Source organism: Taeniopygia guttata, chromosome 1 (genome assembly GCF_048771995.1).
Source record: "Taeniopygia guttata chromosome 1, bTaeGut7.mat, whole genome shotgun sequence".
NCBI lineage: Eukaryota > Metazoa > Chordata > Aves > Passeriformes > Estrildidae > Taeniopygia > Taeniopygia guttata.
The window spans coordinates 4,172,325-4,188,472 of NC_133024.1; the positions used below are offsets into that span (position 1 = coordinate 4,172,325).

At 43.1% G+C, this 16,148-nt stretch overlaps 1 protein-coding gene across 4 annotated transcripts; it reads left to right on the forward strand.

Annotated features, from left to right (window-relative positions):
• Positions 1–1,148: 1,148 nt before the first annotated feature.
• Positions 1,149–15,851, forward strand: LOC115497877 (nectin-3-like). Of its 4 annotated transcripts, XM_041719444.2 has the most exons (6): positions 1,149–1,319; positions 2,499–2,537; positions 3,804–3,918; positions 6,027–6,362; positions 11,328–11,639; positions 12,177–15,851. In XM_041719444.2, exons 3-6 carry the CDS (start codon positions 3,807–3,809, stop codon positions 12,503–12,505), a joined length of 1,089 nt encoding a protein of 362 aa, XP_041575378.2. In that variant the 5' UTR covers positions 1,149–1,319; positions 2,499–2,537; positions 3,804–3,806; the 3' UTR covers positions 12,506–15,851. The 4 variants fall into 4 exon arrangements, with proteins under 4 accessions (XP_041575378.2, XP_041575350.2, XP_041575311.2 ...); XM_030288530.4 differs by lacking the exons at positions 1,149–1,319; positions 2,499–2,537; positions 3,804–3,918 and adding an exon at positions 4,190–4,563 and having other exon boundaries at positions 12,177–12,325; positions 13,213–15,851; XM_041719416.2 differs by lacking the exons at positions 1,149–1,319; positions 2,499–2,537 and having other exon boundaries at positions 2,544–3,918.
• Positions 15,852–16,148: the final 297 nt, after the last annotated feature.

A 16,148-nucleotide genomic window follows, 5' to 3' on the forward strand; every position in this document is an offset into this window, starting at 1 on the left:
ACCAAGCAGAGTGAAGTACTCAGAGGTTGCATGACCTTTTCTTTGACCTACCAAGAAGACAATGGAAAAGAAAGAGAATTTTCCACTTGTCCTAGGTGGTTCCTGTTGATCATCCTCCTCTGTCTTTATAATTCCTTAGGAGACAATCTATTCCTAACCACTGTTGTACATAACTATAGGATACTCACATATCTCATGTACAGCATTAAAATATATTGTACAATTTAGTCTATTTCTATATAGTGTATATAAAAGCTTGTCTTTATGAGATATGGTACCAACAGATAAGAGATAGCAAGGAGAATCTCCTCTAAGATTCTCCTTGCAGATGATGTCACCTCCGTAAACATCATCCTGAGGCAATACTCTTTGACATACTAAGAACTACATTGTTTATCTTAATTTGCTTGCTAAATTATGTTTTGTTAATCAAGAAGTTCCTCATGGTGCCTTTCATGATCCCTTGAGGCTGATTCATTGCAGGTATCATTTATTTTGGAATCACTCTCTTAGTCTTGTTGTTTAGTAATTAAATGTAAAATGGTATTTGACCTACCTTATATTTGGTAGACAATTTCCCATCCTTCCACTGGATCTCTGCACCCTTTGGTAGCCAGTTTTGGTGTGGTTTCCTTGCTGGCTGAATTGTTTTTTGTACTGACCGTTTTACAGAATGAAACTCAGTGGCCAAAGCAGTTTGTTGTCTCACTGTAAGTGGATGAAGCACTCAAATGTTGTGCACCTAAAAAAACCAAAAACCACCCCAAAGCCTCCACTGTAGGCAAACACTAGCAAGCGAGGGTGGGGGAGGAAGAGAGGTAGAATGGATGAGTGATGCAGCTTCCTGGGGTGCTGGGAAGAGCTGGTGGCCTCCACAAAGTGACTGAAGTGTTGCAGAATGGACTCCCTCTAGGTTCTGTAGTCTGATATAGCAACTTATGGTGGTTTTGACAAGAGGAAACCACATGCCTAGCCATCTTGCTCTTCTGAGAAATGCTGTGACAAACTGAATGGTAAAAACCAAACACTTCAAACCACAATGAAGCATAGAATTTGCTACTGAAGCTTTCCAGTGCAGTCTTTTTGTGCTTCTTTATCTCCTTTTTGTCCTTTTAAAAAAAATTATTTTACTTTTATTCCTCTTTCTTTCTCCCAACTACAAGGAAGAAAAACAGAAGAACCAGAAAAATAATTTGCAGGTCTTGTTGGCTGGGGAGGAAGCAAGTTTTAGTTGACACGCTGTAATTGCTGTACATTGCCAGAAAAAAAAACCTCTTTAAGACTTCAGGTGCCTGCAGCCATTTCATCAAACCTCAGAGGTAAGAAGTGCCAGGCAGTTAACAGAACACTCTAAGAACAAGTGCTGTCCCCTAGAAATGTGTGATTTTGCAGATAGAGGTACACCACCACGGGCTAGGTCTCGCTAAGTAGCCCCCTCCTTTGTTTCTGTTTCTTTCTGCACTTTGCTAAGCAGTCCAACACCAGATTTCAGCACCAGGAGCTGTAACTTGCAGCTGACAGCAGGGTGTTAGCAGAGGAAGGGAGTCCAGTTTGGGGAGATCACATACCTCCAAATCAAACATGACAAGGATAAACAGCTATGTCTGCGTACGAGCTGCCCTGGTGTGCTCTGAACCGAAACACGTGCACAAAAACAACAATTTGTCTGCAAAAACAAATTGTAACCCTGCCCAAATGAGCACCACAGGTCCTGCAGCATCCCTTGGCTTTGAGCTGCCACGGCCAGAGGCTGCAGCAAATGTTGGTAGATGCTGGTGTCAGCGTTCAGGAACACACATAATAACGAGATATGATTATCTGCAGGTGCTTTTATTGAGAGCTCTGGGAATCAGGGGTGCAGACCCAAATCTGACTCCCACATGGCTTTCAAGCTGAATTCATTTTATATTCTATCGTTATATAACTTACATATTAATTATTAAACTTATATTTTTCTATTGTATACACTGACATTATTCAAGCATGAGCTTCTCGTGATCTTTCTTAGGCCCCTGACCACAGTTTCTCATGATTATTCTTACCATTAAACAGTAATTTTGGTTAATTACTAAACAATTATCACATCTAACAATTGTATCATTTATCATGTACTAGCTACACAGGTGCAGTTCTAGCAAGGTACAAGGCCTACATGTACCCAGGGTATTTTTTTTTCCAGGGCCTACTAAGCTTAATTTTCCTTTTAACCCTAAATCCCCATGATTTAAAAACCCTTTTACTATCACTGCTACTGTTCTTACCTCAGTGTACTGCAGCTCTCCAAACTCACCTGAGATATAGAGTTATTTTGCCATATGCAGGCACTACTGAAACATGTTATAAAGTTCTAGATCTGCTCAATTGCATTTGACAAGCTGTTTCCCAACAACTAGAGCTGAGGAACCAACCTCCAAAAGTCACTGCGATTCAGAAGTCAATGAAACCCTCTCCACCTGCTTTGTTCTCTTTACAAGACAATTTTACATTCTCTTTTGAAGGCAATGTCTTGAAAGGTGGCACTGGATCCTTCTGACAAGGTAGGCAGATGTCCAGTTGTTAACCTGGGCTTGCATGGCTGAAAAAACAGTGGTTTAGCCTGGTAGTTGACAAATCTATGTTTTAAACTATAATTGTGCTGGAGTGACTTCCCTGGGCAACATTTTCTGGAAGTTAAACTATGTGAATTATAAATGGCATTAGTCACTTGGTCTGTGGTGAAATGCTGGCATTTCGTGACTGTGCAATTCTTGTATGTCCCTTTTTTAATTTCCTCAGAACTAAAGAGAGCATCCTAGTGAAACAGAAAGAAAGAAAATAATACAAATCACTGTGCTTTTTAAGCAGTAGCTGCAGAACTACTTCTGCCTAATTTATTTGGAGGGAGCAGCCAGCATACACAGCTCTTCCTCACCAGGGATGCAGTAACAAATTAAAGCAAACAAATTTTTCCCACTGGCAGAGCCACCTCTGTCCTTTGCCAAGACTGAAAGTTTGCTCTTCATTGAAAAGTGTTTCCTTTAGCAGCTCGCAGGTTTTAAGGGTTCTGGAAGATCAGAATGTTTCTGAGAGAAATTAAGTTGTTTAATCTGACAAGAATATCTACCAGTTGGGCTTGCAATTCTTCTTAAAATCAAGTGCAGTTCCTTTTGTGATTGCTAAGTAGTGATCTCACATTTTGATCAGGCCAGAATGCTCTTCCAGAAATTTTTCAGGAAAGTGCAACTATGCAAGTAACTCAAGGAAAGGAAAATAAGATATCTCAAAGGAAAAAGACAATAGTATGAAGCAAATATATTTTTCAGACTTATGGGAATGAATTCTTGAACCTACATAAAAGCAGGTCCAAAATGTTTCTTTAGAGTAATAGTGATACATGAGCTGTTTCTGTTTTCAGATTAGCTGCCACTAAGGAGAAAAGGAATCATAAATGTGAAAGCATGCTTGAGAATTTTTTGTGTCACGTTCTGTTTTCAGCCTGCTGGCTTGCAACTGATTTGCATAATAATCTGTGTGGCCATTCAACCAAGAGAAAACATTTTATTTGCAATCATAGCCACTCATCAGAAGTCAGAAACTTGAAACACAATTTACCAGTAGAAGTTTGGTTAGCAAATGAGGTCTCATGGTATGGCTGCCCCACTGTGCCATAGGAGAGGCACCAGTGGGCTGAGAGCTTGGCTGGTTTCAGCAGCGATCACAACCCACAGAAAGGGGAACACAGGCAATGTGTTCAATGACAAAGCAAAAAGGCACAAATACAATGACTCAGACAAGTTGTGGGATTTATTTTTATGTCATCTCAGGTGATGGTGGAGGAGGAATTGTGCGCTTGGGGAAGGCAACCCTGTCTTTCCAAGAGACAAGGCTGGGGAAGGATCGTGGATCTGCGGAGATGGAGGCAATCTCAGTGGAGGAGAGGTGAGACCAAGGCTCTGCTCTTTCCCTGAGACAGCACATGACTTAGGCCCTGAGTCCACCTCTTGGCTTGCTTTGGTCTCCTTAAATTAGAAAAAGAGTTGTGTTACAGAAGCATCAACACATCCTGGGTCTTCACTGATTGACATGATGGATGCAGACCCCTAACTGTGTCCCCTGAGTTACATGTAGGGACATTTGCACTACTCATTGCAGCATGGCCTTTTCCTGGAGCTCAGGTCAAGGCCAGGGTGGCCTTTCCTCCTGCAACCCACAGACACTGGGTGCTGAGCCAGTTTCAAAATCTGTGCTTGTGTTTAGCTGCTTATGAAAACTCAACCTTATGGACAGAGTGCTTGTGAAAAACCCAGTACTCCTGTCTACTTAGCAGCACAGCTGGGAAAACCTGAGTTTCTGGCTGTGACATTTTTGTCATATCCCCTAAAACTCAGTTGTGTCATAGAGGCAGGAGGTTTTCACAAGCCATTTACTGTAGCTTTATGATGGGGAATGTCCCTAGAGTAAGAGCAAAGTGTTTAAGAAAGGGGAAGTGGCACTCAGTGGATCGCTCGCTTGTCTCTGAGCGCACAGCTAAGATGATGATGGTCGCTTGCCTGCTTCTCTTCAGCATCTGGACCACTGCTCCAGGTAACTCTCTTGTCTGTCTGGGTGTCTGTGTCATTATCCTAACAGTGCTAGGGACATCAGTGGCTGTGCCAGCCTCCTTCTGTGCTGCTGGGTGCTGCAGTCCCCACTTGGCACCCTCCTGGGGCAAACCCAATGGCACTTGTGGCACTGTGCTACTTACCTGGGGCTCAGGCGTGTCACTGCTGGTTGCTCTGACAGCATCCACTTCTTAATTTACCACCAGTGCATTTATAAATTCCAGAGAGATGTATAAAGGTATTGCAATGGGCAAATTATAAAGCAGGCAGACCTGCTTGTAGGTATCTGTTCAGGCCATCAAAAGCATGGATGTATTACACTGTTTTTTTAATTTAAAAATCGTGTAGAAAAGGCTGAATTAGTTTCAAACTAGGTTCCATTATCATGGTTTGTAGTCTGCCTATGGCACTGCTGAGATCTGGAAAGCAAAGTGACTGGCACAGCTTGACAACTGGCTTCTTGGTCTTTGATGGAAATCCGCCTGGCCATGGTCACAGCCAGAATCTCAGAGTGCTTTCTTGAGTAGGTCAGTCTAGTGTACCTCTGGGCACTGCAGACAGCCTCTCCCTTCTCTGCAAAGATATTTCCCTTTCTTGTAAATTGAATTATGTTTTCAGTGCTAAAGCTGTTACTACTAATATCTCCCTTCCCATGCTGACATGCAGAAATAAACTTTGAAAATTATTATGCCAAGAGAACTGTGGAGCTGAGCCGTCAGCTTCACCGTGCCTATACCCTTAACAATTTTTTCATGTCTAGAATTGGAAGAGGAGACTGTTTTCTTCCTTTCCTTGAAGACCTTTAATACCATGGCATTTATGCTGTGCCAGTTTTCTGCCCGTGGGCCTTCAGTAGGGTCTCTTCTGCAGCTGTTTCTCAGCAGCATGACTTCAATGCTGAGATCAGGTTCTCTCTGCCTTGCTTTTTCCTTCCAGTTTTCTGATCCTTGCCAGTCTCTGCCACACGTGAATACATGATGTATGTGTAGTGAGATACATAATAATTTTTAGTATTTTCCTGATTTGCTTCACCCCATGCCACAGGAGGGCTAAGAGGGTGGTATTGGGCCAACAGCTGTTTGGTCATCAGCATGGCTGAAAGTTTAGGGAATCTCTCTGTGGGTGCCCATGGGATAGCAGTCCTAGCAGACAAATCAGTGGCAGATTGACCGAACTGAACACCAGAGCTGCCTTTCTCAGTGGTGCTCTCTGCAGAACAGGTATCAGGCTGGCAAAATGCTTGGTGTGAGAGGTGGCAGGTCAAGTGAAACTCTCTGGGTAGCTCTTTCAAGCTGCATTTTCAACTTTTTCCTAGATGGAGGGATAGAGAAATCCTCCAGAGTTGCACTGCTTGGAAATGAGGGCGAGGGGCTGCAGGGCCTCTGCTGGGGTTGGGCTGCAGAAGAGTGTAAGAAATGCTGAGTGTGTCACTTGCTTCTCCCCCAGCCTCTGTGCAGGTGATGAACAGAAAGGTCCAGTCAGTCCAGGCAGGAGGAAATGTTACTTTTTCATGCCGGGCAGTCACGAAAGAAGATGTGATACAGGTGACATGGCAGAAGGAGACGGCCGGGGCTGAAGACAACATAGCAACTTACAGTACGATAAATGGCCAAAAAATAGCCAAGGCCTATGTCAGCCACGTGAGCTTTGCCCACAGCGAGCTGCAAGCCTCAGCCATCTCCCTTCATGGAGTCACCCTCCAAGATGAAGGATGCTACAAATGCATCTTCAACACATTTCCCTCGGGCGCTGTCACCGGCAGGATGTGTCTCAAGGTTTATGGTAAGGCACTGTAATTGTGTATGGGTGCTCATCTGAGGACCAAGTCATTTTTCCTGTGAAAAACCTTCCCTAACATTGCTACACTGATATGAGAAAAATGGTTCTCCCTGTCTGGTTTTACCAGATGGGAAACCAACATTCAACAGTTCTTTAATTTTTCTTCCCTTTCAAGTCAGCAACAGTGAGATTCAAAACTGACGTGTAACTCATGACTTCCTCCAAGTTTCCCTGGCCCTGTGATGTGCTGACAGCTGCCTAGCCACAGCCATGAACCTGTGCTCCTCTTCTTCCTTTCGCTGCTGCTCTCACCTCCTAATCCTGGAAATCAGCCAATTTTTAACTTGCTCTTCATTTGGTTGTAAAAAAACCTGCAAAGTATTCAAAATATAAAGAGGCACATGCATAATAGCTGGAAGCCCATTTTGAAGCTAGAGTACAAATAACAGTAGTTGGGCTGGGGTCAGGAAAAGGATTTTAATTTAAAAAATGTAAAAAAAGAAGGCTGAAATACTGTATGGCTCATGGGATTTCACACATGAATATCCTGAGCATGTCAGCATCAACTAGCTTAAAGAAGAGAGTTGAAACAAATCATGAGTCAGTCATGAGGCAATATTTGTCACCTCCATATGAAATCATCAACTAGCAACTGCAACCTGAAATAAAGACTAAAAGATGAACTCAAAGGAGCTAAGAGTAACAATCTGCTCATCTTTTGAGGAAAGCTGCTGGGTTTTGTCCAGCTGAGAAAGCTGAGACATTAAACATGCTCTGAGGACACCCTGTTGGCTCCTAGCTTTCTCAGGGACTACTGTGGGGAAACTGGCCAAAGATCACATCCCCTGTGGAGAGTATCTGTGTCCTGTCACTGGTGATATTAGCCCTGCAGACTATTTTGTTTATCCCTAGTAGCTTCTGCTGATAAAGACACGGACACATACGTCCACACACCCCTCTGGAGTCCTCTGTGTGGAGAAAGGAAGCTCCTAACTTATAGGGGAAAGGAAGTGGTGGTGAAAAATACAAGGGAAAAACAAGTCTAGAAAAAATGTTCTTTTTCCCCTCTTTTGGGAAAACTAGGGCAGAAAATAGAAGTGATGAGAAATTCATGCAGTATTTCATATACGAAGAGGAAAGCTCCTAAAGAAATCCACTTCTGAGTCATTCAGAGGGTAAACACTTATTATACATTACAGGAAAATGACTTCCAGAGGGGTCCCATTCTTTTTAATCATATAAATCTAAACACAGAGATTTCTTTCAGGTTTGGGTTTTGGTTTGGTTTTTTTCCATCCAGGTGGGGGAACTTCTTCCCAAACTCACCAACCTTTTGGCTATGGTTTATCCTTCCCCAGAGCACTAATCTAAAAAAAAAAAGGGATGTTTTTCTGCTGCCACACAAACTTATGGAAGCATCTCTTCCTGCAGCTCAGATGAAAACGCATCAACTGGGAAGGGTTTAATTTCTCTCATAGGCTCACAGGCTACTGCCAGAGGCTGCCTCACTGGGGTCATGGCAGCCTTCCTGTAATGTGCTGTATCAAACCAGCCCTGGAGGGTCACCATGAACAAACTGAGCATTTGGCACTTTGACAGAAAGTTTTAGCTCTTTAGGCAGAAGGTTTAGTTATATGGTTATTTCATTGAGGCTAATTTATACTTAAAAGCCACAGTCTTGCTCGTTATACCCCAACTCCTAATGAGTTGTCTGAACAAGCCAGAGGGTGCCCCATGAGGCAGAGTGATGCCAGCAGGAATCTCCCAAGGCTCAGAGGTTCAGGGCAGGGTGAGCAATTCCGAGTCACCAGTTGAAAATTAAACACTGCCATGTCTTTGCCCTCCAGAGGGGACTGCCAGGGAGTTTTTGAGCTGGTAAATTGCCCAGTTACTGCAGCCTTTGCAAGCGGCTGTTCCGGGACAGGACGGGCACCATCGCCCGTGGTGAGGGGAAGTGAAACCACGTAAGAACTGGATACAACACTGTGAATAAAGAAACAGGGATGACTGGAGGGATGTCAGACCTGCCTGGCTGAAAACAGCAAACCCAGGAAGAAGCAAAAATGTCCTACCCTGTAGCAAAATCCATTTTGGAACAGAATAGTTTCAAGCAGGCTTGGTGGATCTCTTTTCTCTATTGCCTTTCACCTTCATTTTACCTTGGAAATATTTTGCCAAACTTCACTGGCAGAGAGGATGAGAATGAAAATCAGGATGAGGATTGAGGAAGAGGTATGGAGATGATGATAGGCAAGACTTGCTGAGTCACAAAATTCCCTGGACATTTGCTGCTCTGTCTTTGGATACCACCTGCCTTCACTGTAGATGGCAACATTTGTCTGGAATTCTTGAGCCCAGCTGGAAAAATGCCATGGCAATTTCTGAGACAGGAAAACCAAGGCACAGTACTGTGGGTGAGAATTCATATGGTTTGACAAAGCCTTCTGTCATCATGAGGCATAATGTGATTCCTACAATCTTTTATCATTCTCTGTAACACCACTGCTAAGCCTTTAAATATAAACAGCATATAATGACCTGATTCATTATATGTTTTTTATGTTTAAAGGCTTAGCAATGCCTAATTCCTTCTAACTACAGAAAGCCATTACAGAAGGTCCCTTTTTCAAATATTTGGGAATGCTGACAGAGCCCAAATTTGGGAACATCTGCAGTACTGATCTACAAGAGAGACTAAGGCAAGTACTGGCACACAACATCTCAGGTGAAGACTTTTTCACTGGAAACAAATATTTTGATGGAAGGCCAAAGAAGCAGTTAAGTGTATGCATCAAACATGAACAGCCAGCACATACTAGCAAACGGCATAGCAGTACTTTTCTGCAAAAGCAAGAACTTGCAGGTTTTTGACAGTGCATCTATTACAGACATTTGCTAGAGAAGCTCAGCCCTAAAGGATCATTCATTGGGGTCCATTGTGAGAAGAGAGAGAAGAGCAGGTGTGGAGTGCAGATGTTTCTGGCAAGTTTTTCTCATCCTCTCTGGTAACATCTGTGACTTCTCCCTTTGATTGCTTGTGAATTTTGCAAGATAATATTTGAAGTTAATGCTGTGGGTGGATATGTTATTTTTATGCATCCTGTGAGTGAAAGAAGTTCAGAGATCATTTATTAATAGAAACATAAATTGTTTGTGACACTAGTCTTTTCACTGGGAGATTTTGAGATGTTCCAGCTGAAATCCCCCTAAACACTTTCCTTGTTTTTCTCAGAGGTATCAGCAACTCTGCGGGTGTTGAGTTTTTGTCTCTGGTTGATACAAAAAGTGAGAAGTACAAGTTTATTTTTCCTATGCTCCCACAGCCATCGTAAGTAAATGAGGTCAGGCTTGTAAAAAATCAAACAACAAAAAAAAAAGCAACAAAATTGTCGGTATACAAAGTCTTGCTTCTGGCAGTTATGGCTAGTAAGATACAGACAACCTTTTGAGGTGGATCTGGAATTGTAGCAGGAGGTTATAGGTGCCATTATGCATCTGGCACATACCTTTTCCCCTTTTCACAGTGTCTGCTACACCTCACAGGCAAGTCTTTGTTTACTTCACAAAAGGAAAACTTGTTGTTTTTCATAAGAAGAATGAAAAGAAGCTTTGTTTGCTCATTTAAAAGCAGGCTTGCTAAATGATAGAGGTATGTTTTAGTGTTGGGATAAAAATTAATTTTGGCATAAATATTGCACTTACCACTGTTATTTTTCTTATGCAAGTAGTAATATACACATGGAGCTCTACTAATTATAGCAGTGGATACTTTTTTAAACAGAGGTCATTCATGGTAATTCAGATTTGATTGAAACTAGAATTGCCACTGCACTTAAATGCTTTAAAAAAGCAATATTCTCAGAAACAAAGACCTAGAAGTAGAGTGTGGTTTAGACTCCTGTTCCATCAGCACATGCACTGAAGTAGAAGGCAGGCTGGTGAGTTGCCATGCAGAAACTTATGGATTGCACTCCCAAATGCAAATCCACACCTTTATAGAGATTGGCCTGTGCAAACTGACCTTATCAAACTAAGCAGAGGTTTGAACTAGACATTCTCCTGAAGTCCCTTCTGACCTAAATTATAGCATGATTTTATGCCAAAGGATAAAGAGGTGATTTTTCACATGGGACTTGGCTTATGTGCTCAGATCTCACCCGGAGTTCTATCCAGGTTGAAACCAACTTCCAGAACCTCTCCTCTTTATCTATTCCCTGCAAATACATTTTATATAAATAGGAATCAACAAGTAGGCTTCATGTGAGTGAGTAAGCATAAATGATGCCTGTAGATCATCCTTCTTCCAGATTAAAATTAAATGTGACAACATCCACAAATCTTCTGGCATGAGACTGTTCAGAAGAAGTGATCTTTCATGATAGTTTTGAGGGATACTGTGACTCACCCTAAACCCATTTATAAGATGAAATGAAGTTATACAAGCACAAACCTTCCATGGGTGAAATCTCATGGTGTAACCACATACAAATTCACTATTACTGTCCTGCATAAATAGATGCATGTAGTCCTTTGATTTGCAACTCTCCACACCTCAACAGCAAAAATGCTAAACAGCAGTAAAGCTAATCCTGCAGGTAATTTTAAAGGAAAATAATTGTAACACATTTAAGCAGTTCAGCTCTTTCAGAGAGAAAAGGACATATGACTTCACAGTTCCACTACCTTCTGCTTTTAACCCAGCCATAACCACCACTTCTCAGTTGGGATGTTGCTGCTAGTAACAGAACTGAAACAGATGCTTCTACCCTCTTGCACCTTCTGCTGTCCAGCTCTTCATTTCCAGACTACTGTCTGGTCACCTTCGTATTTATTTGTCACTGCTGGGGCTTTGGGAAGGGGAGCTAAGATTAGATAGTAAGTTTTTCCTCCAAAGTAACTGTAAATACAGATGCTCTTTGCTCAAACATAAGTAGAGATTAATGGACTTTGTCACTTTGTTGTTTACAGCCATCTCGGACCCCAAACTGGAAACTAAGCTTATACCCAATCCAGACAAAGCTGAGGATTCTGAGAAAATGGTGGGGATGAGCTGCTCAGCAACAGGGAAACCAGCTCCAAAAATAACCTGGCACCTACCCAGCATCCTGCAGCAGAAACCAAGGGAGTACCACATAAAGTTCAGCAACCAGACCGTGACTGTCATCAGCAATTTTACCCACACCCACTCCAAAATCCTTCAGGAGTACCCCATCACCTGCATGATCCAACACCCTTCTCTAAATTTGACCCTGGTCCTGCCCATAGACAGCCTGGAACAGGGTCAGTATGTAGCTCTGCTCCTGCTCTGGAGTAGGGAAAAAATTGGGAAAACACCTCCTGGGGTAGAATCAGAAAACTCCTCAGAGGGTTGAAAGGTGGGGAAGGTACCTGGAAGAGCAGCTGTGGCTGGGCTTGGGAGGGATGGAGGAGGTGCCATGGGATGTCCAAATGCCCTGGCCAATGGCACATAATATCTTACTGCCCATCAGGTCCCCTTATCCACCATGATGTGCCCCAGCCTCCCTGTCTCTATGAAGGACTATTTGTGACAGGATTTCCTGTCACACAATGTGACAAACTAAGAGATGCCAGCGTTGGGTAGCTCAGAGGGGCTGGGTTCTGCATGCCTGACCTTAACATCAGACCCCAAGCACCCGGGTCTGCTGGCAATGCCCCTTGTGTGCATCATGCTGGAATGTGCTCCTTTATCCACCCCATTTCACCCCAGGGAATGGCCAAGGGATGCTTGAAATGGGTTTCAGGTTGTTTTTTTTTTTACTTCATGCACATACTGAGTACCTGCTGCTCTCCCCACAGGTCCAGACAGCAGCATGGCACCATCCATGGCCACTGCCATTGCACTGTGGTTCCTGGTCCCCCTGACCTTCCTCCTCCTCACCTGCCTCCTCTACCACTGCCTCAGGCACCTACGTGACCCAGAGAGAAACCCAGCCTGGCCCTGCTGGGTAGGTCTGCCTTTCCTCAGGGTGCTGCAAAATTCACCCCCACAGGTCTTGGCACTCATGACCTGGCTCAGCCCAGCCACACCAGGGCTGCCTGCACGCTGCCCAAGCCAGGCTGGAATTGGGCTGGAGAGGGACACAGGAATGAGCTCCCAGCCAGACAGCTGGGAAGGGGAAACCTGATTCTGCATAGCCAGCTACAGGTGCCCAAGAGTGCTGGCAGCTAGAAAACACTCACTGTGCCAATGACAAGGCATGCTGCAGTGGGAGCATCACCCTACTGTTATATTTGAGCACAAAATAATTGTGTAAGCAGCGGCCAGAGCCTTGCACTGGTCTTCTGCAGCTCATAAAATAACCAATTTTACGAGTACAACCAATGCAGCTCACAAAGGCAGCAACTTTGAGGATGGGCCTCAAACAAAATGTGGAAAATCTTTAGAGGAAAACTGTGCCTCTGTGAGGGAAGACCAGGGTGCCACACTGAGGCCCTGCTGGTTGTCCACCAAGGCTATCCTAGTGCAGGGGCTGCAGGATACAAGCTTGAGGTGGTTAAACTGATGTGAAGTGGCATAATTTCAGAAAACCACAGTTCAGTTTTGTGAAGTCTCCTCATCCTCCTTGCACTACATGCCTAGCATGTGCACCCTGGATTTTGGGGAAAATTTTGGAGAAAAAGAAGCAGTGGAGGAAATGCAACACGTCTTAGGTGTTATACCTCTAGGTCCAAGCTGAAGACTGCTGGTTGTATTGCAAGGAGAAAAGTTAAGTCTCCTGTCACAGAGATGCAAGGACTCACTTGGCAATACAAATATCCAGGATCTTTACCCTCACACTTTAAACATCCATATATTTTGAAGAAGTAAACACAACAACCTCTCTTTCATCAGGTACTTCCTGCCTGCACCAAGGCCAAGAAGTGCAGGCAGTATGGAGCTGCAGGCAGGTGGGCTCCTGCAGTGTCCCACAGCCTTGGTGCACCTCTGAACACCTGAGAAGCTGCCCCACCTACACATGCAAGAGAGAAACTCTTAAAAATGACACCTCAAGCTTCCAATGAAACCTTCTGTGACTTTCTCCAAGAGAAATATTAAAAGGGGTGATTTATAATATATATTTATTTATTTTATTACACTATAATATTGTTTTGTAAGAAAAAAAATGTAACATATTTATTTGAAACTCAGACTGGCTGTGTGGATCCATTTAGTGGAACTCATGCTTTGTATTTTTGGTGGTTTCAACATTGTTTATTACCCTTTGACATTTTAATATTGCAAGCTTAAAAGTGGATGGAGGATTGTCGGAAACAAGGCAACAAGCCTTTTGTAAGGCTGCTGTCTTGGAAATTATTGCTGATGGACCAAAGGAGCCCCTCACCAGGAGCTAGGCTGCAGAAAACCTGTGGAACATCCCAGCACACTAGTCTGAACTTCAGGTGTTGAGCTTGTTCCCTAAGGGGCACAAGAAATCAGGGCAAGACTGCAGCCAGCCTGAACTTATAACCCAGGTGCCAGGAGCAACAGGCTTCAAGGCAAGAGCCACGAGGAAGTGCTAAGTCTGATTTCCAGCAACCTCTCCTGGAAAGCAAAGTAAAAGGCACACAGATGTGTCCTTCTTCCCTCTTTCTCGGGGCTCTTCACAGCCCTCTTCTTAATGTACCTGATCTACCACAGCTGCCTTGTGTTTCCTGGCATCCCTGCAGGAGGCAGCAGGGCAGTAAAAGGGCAGTTGCAGGGTTAGTAGGTTGTGCTGTGCATTTTGTGTTCTGATGGAGTGGCAGGTGAGTGCAGTAGGAGGCTGGCAGGCCTGAGGAGCTGTGTGCTTTATTTATTTCCATGTGGGCAGAGAAGTACCAGTGCAGGGCAAGGAGTGTTCCCTATTCTGATCGTTCTTTGCTTCTAAGCAGTGGGTCAGATCTGAGCTGGGGTCTCCTGTAATTCCCTGAATTGCACCATATGCTCATAAAGTCTTGTAGACATAGGGACAGAGAAATGAGCCCACCTGGCTCATGCTGGTCTTGTGGGAAGCCACCAGTCCAGACTGCTTCCTCTCCCTCTGGCTTCCCAGAGCAAAAGCATGTCATCTGGTTTTTCCTCGTCCACATATTTCAAATGGGCATCCCACATGAATCACTAAGTTGTAGTCAAAAAGCCAAGTGAACAAAAATGAAAGCAAGTGAATGAGTTGAGAATGAGTAAACCTGGTCTTTGCTACAAAGCACTTCTTTTAAACCCCCCTAATGCCTAGAAATAGCACAGTTCATGAGTGAGGGGAAAGAGGAACTGGCTGCAGCTGTTACAATTGGGTTTTTTCTTCATAGTCCCTTAATTGTCAAAGGAGGAAGTAATGGTTTGCCCAAACTTTTCCACCATTGCTGCTTCATTTCTTCCTTGATGAGGGAAGAGGCCAGGGGAGAAGGTTTTCCCCTGGGTTTGTGGAAGGAAGGAATGGGGTGGAGAGCCCCTGGCACCCTTCTTGAGCAGGTTGCCATTCTGCAAAGTCTGCACTTGCAATTTAGAGCAGTTTGAGTTTTAACATGAGGTTTCTGCTAGTGTTTAGACTAAGATTTTTTGGTTTTGTTGTTTGTTTTGTTGGGTTTTTTTTAATTTAAAAAAAATCTCTGGCAGAAACAGGGGATTAGACATGGGTAAAGAAAATTATTTCCTGAAGGAAGAGATAAAGGTGCAATGTCAGTGAGAAATCTATTCAAACCCAGGAAAATGGCAGTGATTATCTATTATTCTTTTCTACAAACTGATCACCTGGAGTGTGGGAAAGCAGGGTTTGGACTCCTGAAAGTATCTGTTTATGTATGGGTTTGTAGCTTCTTTTACTTTTTAGCTGAATGTAGAGATTTTTAGAGGTTTCTGCTTATGAGCATGATAGGTCCAGCAGCTGGGTGGGGGATGCAATGGCTTACAAGTAAAATTCTGTACAAGATTTATTTTTCATTCATGATACTGGAATGAGAACGTGACATCCAGTCACAGAACACTTAAAACCAACACATGTACTTACCTTCATGTTATACTAAGCCACAATACCATAAAATGCTGCGTGCTGCTGCTGTGCTGTTTGGCTTCACATAGCAATGAAAGGAATGCAAAAATACAGACAATGGTTAATTAAGTGGCTGATAGCTATGGGACAAAAAAAGAATATGAAATAGCTACAAACCATCTTTTTTAGAATAAATTAAAGCATAACTGAGGGAATCAGAAGTTTTGGCTGTGAATGATGAACATCCTAACTGCTGTTATGAGATTTCTTTGTGATTAGTTTGTGCTTGTCTGTCTAGTTACTTCTGTTAACAATTTGTAAGAATTCCTTGAAGGTTATATTTCAATTTGGTTTATACAGATACCTAGTATTTGTTTTAATAAATGTGGTATTTTAATAATTGGGTGGGTTTGATCCCCAACAGCTTTTGTCTGCTGTGGCCCTGCATGGCTGTAGATGGAGATGGTGAGATTGGTGTGGAACTTGAAATGAGAAATAGAAATAAAACTGATAGGATGAAAGCAAATTTAAGTGATATGAACTGCTTTGTTTTTCTGCTCCAATACAAGTGATATGAAGCAGATTAACTTTGTACGTCAATGGAAGCAGACCATATTTTTGAAATAAATTATACAGGAAAGTTCTGAGCTGATATTACCACCACAAAAATATAAAAATAAAAATATTAAAAAATATTTTTTTTAAAAAAGCCTAGGGTTTTTGCCTGCTTTGAGGCTAGGCAATTGTCAGTCTCACCCAACTCTGCCTTTGGCTACTTTGTGCCACTGCATTTTGTCCAGCCTAGGGACAAGTGGTGTTGATG